The sequence below is a fragment of the Hemibagrus wyckioides genome, linkage group LG04 (genome assembly GCF_019097595.1).
Source record: "Hemibagrus wyckioides isolate EC202008001 linkage group LG04, SWU_Hwy_1.0, whole genome shotgun sequence".
NCBI lineage: Eukaryota > Metazoa > Chordata > Actinopteri > Siluriformes > Bagridae > Hemibagrus > Hemibagrus wyckioides.
In genome coordinates this window covers 32,028,699-32,033,698 of record NC_080713.1, presented here as the reverse complement: position 1 = coordinate 32,033,698, position 5,000 = coordinate 32,028,699, and the positions used below count along the sequence as shown (strand labels likewise).

Sequence of the window (5,000 nt, the reverse complement as noted above, 5' to 3'; positions counted from 1 at the left end):
AAAGTTGACAGCTCTCTCATGTCTCTGAATGGCTGCAGTTGGTGCTGATAGTACTGCGTTGCTATGGTAACCAGTTCACTGTACGCCTCCTCCTCCTCCTCATAGATCTTCATCAGCTGCACAAGTCCTGCTGTGGCACGGTGACTCTGTACGATCTGACACACACACACATGCGCACACTAAACTGATCCTGTGGACTTGACATCGTGTGCAGTTCCTCTCACTGACCACTAGATGGCAGCTGAGAAGAAAAACATCTGTATTTTACAGAAAATCAGTCTTTTTTAAACATCTGCAGTGTGATGAAAGATGGGTTAGTGATATTATTGTGCAAATATTTTCATAAACTGAAACATACACACTGATCAGCTAGAACATTATGTCTAGTAATATGTTGGTTTCTGCTACAACAGCCCTGACCCGTCCTGCACTGTGTATTCTGACCCCTTTCTATCAGAACCAGCATTAACTTCTTCAGCAGTTTGATCAACAGTAGCTCGTCTGTTGGATCGGATCACACGGTCCAGCCTTCTCTCCCTACGTCCATCAATGAGCCTTGACCGCCCATGACCCTGTCTCCGGTTCACCACTGTTCCTTCCTTGGACCACTTTTGATAGATACTGACCACTGCAGACCGGGAACACCCCACAAGAGCTGCAGTTTTGGAGATGCTCTGATCCAGTAAAGGTGGGGATCAGGGAGAGCTAGGAGAATGAGAGTGAGGTCATCCAGGACATGACCTCAGATGGAGAAAGCTTTTATAGCTAATACTTTTTTATATTAGTGTTTCTCTACCTCATTATTGCTATAACAGATACACCAGGACACACTGCTGGTATGGCTAAACCCTCGGTACTCAGCAGAAATGAAATATTTCATCTATTTTTATATCTCGTTTATATTACTAAACACTTTTTGTACTTCTGAATACAATTGTATATACAGATTATTTCATTTATTTTAATTTACATTCCATTTATTTTTATCTGAAGCAGTCTCTGGCAAAAGAATTTCCTTCAGGATTAATAAAGTTCTGTCTTGTCTTGTCTTGTCTTGTCACTGAGTGTGATTTGGATTAGGTCAGTAGTGTGTACAGAAAAATAAACATCTGAAATACTGAAAAGTAGTGACCTGATGTCATATGTGTGAACAGAAAGTGTTTTGTGTGAAAACTAAGTTTTAGAAATATCTGTGGAAGTGTGGGCGGAGCCTCAAGCAGGAAGAAAACATGTCACTAGGGCTGCAGTGAAGGGAAACACCCTCAAGTCAGTGTCAAGTCCAGGACGATCCAAGATCAGGGTAGGTCCGAGTCCAGTCCGGGACGATCTGAGATCAGGTCAGGTCCGAGTCCAGTCCGGGACGATCTGAGATCAGGTCAGGTCAGGTCCGAGTCCAGTCCGGGACGATCTGAGATCAGGTCAGGTCAGGTCCGAGTCCAGTCCGGGACGATCTGAGATAAGGTCAGGTCCGAGTCCAGTCCGGGACGATCTGAGATCAGGTCAGGTCAGGTCTGAGTCCAGTCCGGGACGATCTGAGATCAGGTCAGGTCCGAGTCCAGTCCGGGACGATCTGAGATCAGGTCAGGTCCGAGTCCAGTCCGGGACGATCTGAGATCAGGTCAGGTCAGGTCCGAGTCCAGTCCGGGACGATCTGAGATAAGGTCAGGTCCGAGTCCAGTCCGGGACGATCTGAGATCAGGTCAGGTCAGGTCCGAGTCCAGTCCGGGACGATCTGAGATCAGGTCAGGTCCGAGTCCAGTCCGGGACGATCTGAGATCAGGTCAGGTCCGAGTCCAGTCCGGGACGATCTGAGATAAGGTCAGGTCCGAGTCCAGTCCGGGACGATCTGAGATCAGGTCAGGTCAGGTCCGAGTCCAGTCCGGGACGATCTGAGATCAGGTCAGGTCCGAGTCCAGTCCGGGACGATCTGAGATCAGGTCAGGTCCGAGTCCAGTCCGGGACGATCTGAGATAAGGTCAGGTCCGAGTCCAGTCCGGGACGATCTGAGATAAGGTCAGGTCCGAGTCTTAAGCTGCACTGCTCCCATTATCTGACTTTTTTAGAAGAAGAAGAACCTTCTGTAGAAGAAATTCTTCTGATAAAAGACACTGATGTTCAGGATTGTGTTCGAGTTACACAAAAACACACACATGAGTGTAAACACACTAAAGATGATAAAGAAGAAAGCCTGCATCTCTTTACTTTCACTTTCCTGTGGGCATGTTATGATGATGATGAGGATGATGATGAAGGATCTAACAGTATGAAAGACATCTTTTAACCCCAGAGTGCTGTGCTGTGTGTCTCACCGTGTCCACCGTGTCCTTGGCTCTCCTGACCTGCTCCTCCATGGCTTTCCTCTTGAACTCCTGCAGGTTCTCGCAGTATTTGTCCTCCTCTTCCTCCTCGTGAGGGAATAAAGTGTCCAGCAGGATTTTAACTCCACACACATCCACCGCGATGCTGAAGTACCTCTCCAGCTGCACACACACCGCCTCCACGTCGCGCTCCTGCTCCTGCCAGCTTCTCCTCAGCAGAGTGTCCCACAGGCCGGGCTGCGTGAAGGCGGTCAGCTCGGGCAGGAAGCCGGACAGCGAGTCCCCGGAGCCGGTCAGCTGCTGGTGGATGTGTTTCAGCTCTGAAGCGGAGAACATGGCGGCCCAGCTGGACTCTGTCCCCGCGCTGCTGTCCTTTTCTTCCTCCTCCTCCTCCTCCTTCATATTCATCCTCCTCTTCCTCCTCTGCTGAAGAGTCCTGTTGTGACAGATCACCGCGAATTTCGACTCCTCTTCGCTCCACTGGACCAGAAACCGGAAGTTGTGAGTCTCCCTGTTCTCAAATATGTCGCTTTTAATGGCGACCCATCCGTCCAGACTGTCCATCCTCTCCACATCTGCGCTCATCATCATCGCCACAATGTTTCCACCATCGGCCCTTTCAACTTCAACCCTGAACTACACCAGTCACGTGCATGAAACGTTTCCGGAAATAATCACTTCCGGTTTTTATTTGCGTAGCGAAATATTCAACAGTGTAATAGCCACACATGAGAGAAATGATAAAGATACGCGATTATACAGAACTGAGGACATCACTTTACCGACAGGAAAGATAAACAGAAGTAAAAATAAGTGTGTGTGAGGAGAGAAGGCCATCTGCTGGTCAGACTGGGTCACTGCGCGAGCGCTTGTTACTGTCCTGTTTAAGATGATTTTTAATGTCCTTAAAGTGCATTACTGTATAACTTTCCCATCCTGGTTTTGTTTTTACACTTAAATACATTTATAAAAATGTTTTTTTTCCAGGAAGATATAGGTAAGCAAAACATTTCACAGTAAATAATTTAAATCTCTATCACACGCGTAAATACAGAAGAAATAATAATTTCACAAAAACACACAAAGAAACAACTGCACTTGTTTATTGCACATCTTAAATTGTTGTTAATGCACTCTTGCATTGCACAGGAGTTATTGCTGATTACTAAAAACAGCTCAGGAAAGAGTGAAGATATCCAATCTGGCAACCCTGCATAGCCTGGTGATATGTGATATCAGTGAATTCCTTCAGCGTCTAAATATAGGAGCTGGATATCACAGAGCAAGCAGGTGTGTGTGTGTGAGAGAGAGAGAGAGAGAGAGAGAGAGAGAGAAGGAGGGAGGGAGAGAGAGGGAGAGAGGGAGAGAGAGAGAGGGAGGGAGAGAGAGAGAGAGAGAGAGAGAGAGAAGGAGGGAGGGAGAGAGAGAGAGAGGGAGAGAGAGAGAGAGAGAGAGAGGGAGGGAGGGAGAGAGAGAGAGAGAAGTAGGGAGGGAGAGAGAGAGTGAGAGAGAGAGAGAAGGAGGGAGGGAGAGAGAGAGAGAGAGAGAGAGAGAGGGAGGGGGAGAGAGAGAGAGAGAGGGAGAGAGAGAGAGAGAGAGAGACTGCAGAATCTACACTTCAGTTCGGAAGGTCAGAAAGAAATATGTTTCTTTAATATATATATATATATATATAAGCACGTGCTGTCGGTGGTGTGAGGCTGTTTATGGATTTTAAAATAATTTAATCATTTCAACAATTTGAACAATGAAGTGTTTAACTGGAGTTACGAAAACAGAGTGAGTGCTGGACTCTGATTGGTGGATCAGGTGGTGATTAATTCTGATTGGTGGATCAGGTGGTGATTAATTCTGATTGGTGGATCAGGTGGTGATTAATTCTCTCTAACAGCAGCTCTGACTGTAGCACAGCTCTAATTAATGTTCTCACAGATACCTTATCGTTTCCATAGCAACAGATCATTCACAGGGACAGGTGATGGTTTATACAGAGAATAAAGAGAGACTGCTGAGGGGACGAGTGTTTATAGCTGAAGAGAGAGAGAATAAAGAGAGACTGCTGAGGGGATGAGTGTTTATAGCTGAAGAGAGAGAGAATAAAGAGAGACTGTTGAGGGGATGAGTCTTTATAGCTGATAGAGAGAGAGAACAAAGAGAGACTGCTGATGGGATGAGTGTTTATAGCTGTAGAAAGAAAGATAAAAGAGAGACTGCTGATGGGATGAGTGTTTATAGCTGATAGAGAGAGAGAATAAAGAGAGACTGCTGAGCGGATGAGTGTTTATAGCTGAAGAGAGAGAGAATAAAGAGAGACTGCTGAGGGGATGAGTGTTTATAGCTGAAGAGAGAGAGAATAAAGAGAGACTGCTGAGGGGACGAGTGTTTATAGCTGAAGAGAGAGAGAGAATAAAGAGAGACTGCTGAGGGGACGAGTGTTTATAGCTGAAGAGAGAGATAATAAAGAGAGACTGCTGAGCGGATGAGTGTTTATAGCTGAAGAGAGAGAGAATAAAGAGAGACTGCTGAGGGGATGAGTGTTTATAGTTGAAGAGAGAGAGAATAAAGAGAGACTGTTGAGGGGATGAGTCTTTATAGCTGATAGAGAGAGAGAACAAAGAGAGACTGCTGATGGGATGAGTGTTTATAGCTGTAGAAAGAAAGATAAAAGAGAGACTGCTGATG

The 5,000-nt window shown here is 46.1% G+C and overlaps 2 protein-coding genes across 5 annotated transcripts in view; one reads left to right on the top strand and one right to left on the bottom strand.

Moving 5' to 3' along the window:
- Window positions 1-3,058, bottom strand: part of LOC131351576 (WASP homolog-associated protein with actin, membranes and microtubules) — a 5,116-nt gene extending 2,058 nt beyond the window's left edge. Inside the window, exons 1-2 of the mRNA XM_058386996.1 lie at window positions 2,310-3,058; window positions 1-155 (exon numbers count right to left, since the gene is read on the bottom strand). The exon at window positions 1-155 is cut by the window's left edge and continues 19 nt beyond it. Coding sequence (XP_058242979.1) covers window positions 1-155; window positions 2,310-2,909 — 755 coding nt within the window. The 5' untranslated portion in view covers window positions 2,910-3,058. The remainder of the gene's footprint in view (window positions 156-2,309) is intronic.
- Window positions 3,059-3,141: 83 nt separating this feature from the next.
- The window catches only part of LOC131352117 (fibronectin type III and SPRY domain-containing protein 2), a 19,932-nt gene continuing 18,073 nt past the window's right edge, over window positions 3,142-5,000 (top strand). For 2 of the 4 annotated variants that reach the window (XM_058388022.1, XM_058388025.1), the window contains exon 1: window positions 3,142-3,315. In XM_058388022.1, coding sequence (XP_058244005.1) covers window positions 3,291-3,315 — 25 coding nt within the window. In that variant the 5' untranslated portion in view covers window positions 3,142-3,290. Of the gene's footprint in view, window positions 3,316-3,467; window positions 3,609-3,871; window positions 3,949-5,000 lie in introns of those variants that run through there. The other 2 variants (XM_058388024.1, XM_058388023.1) reach the window with 2 other exon arrangements.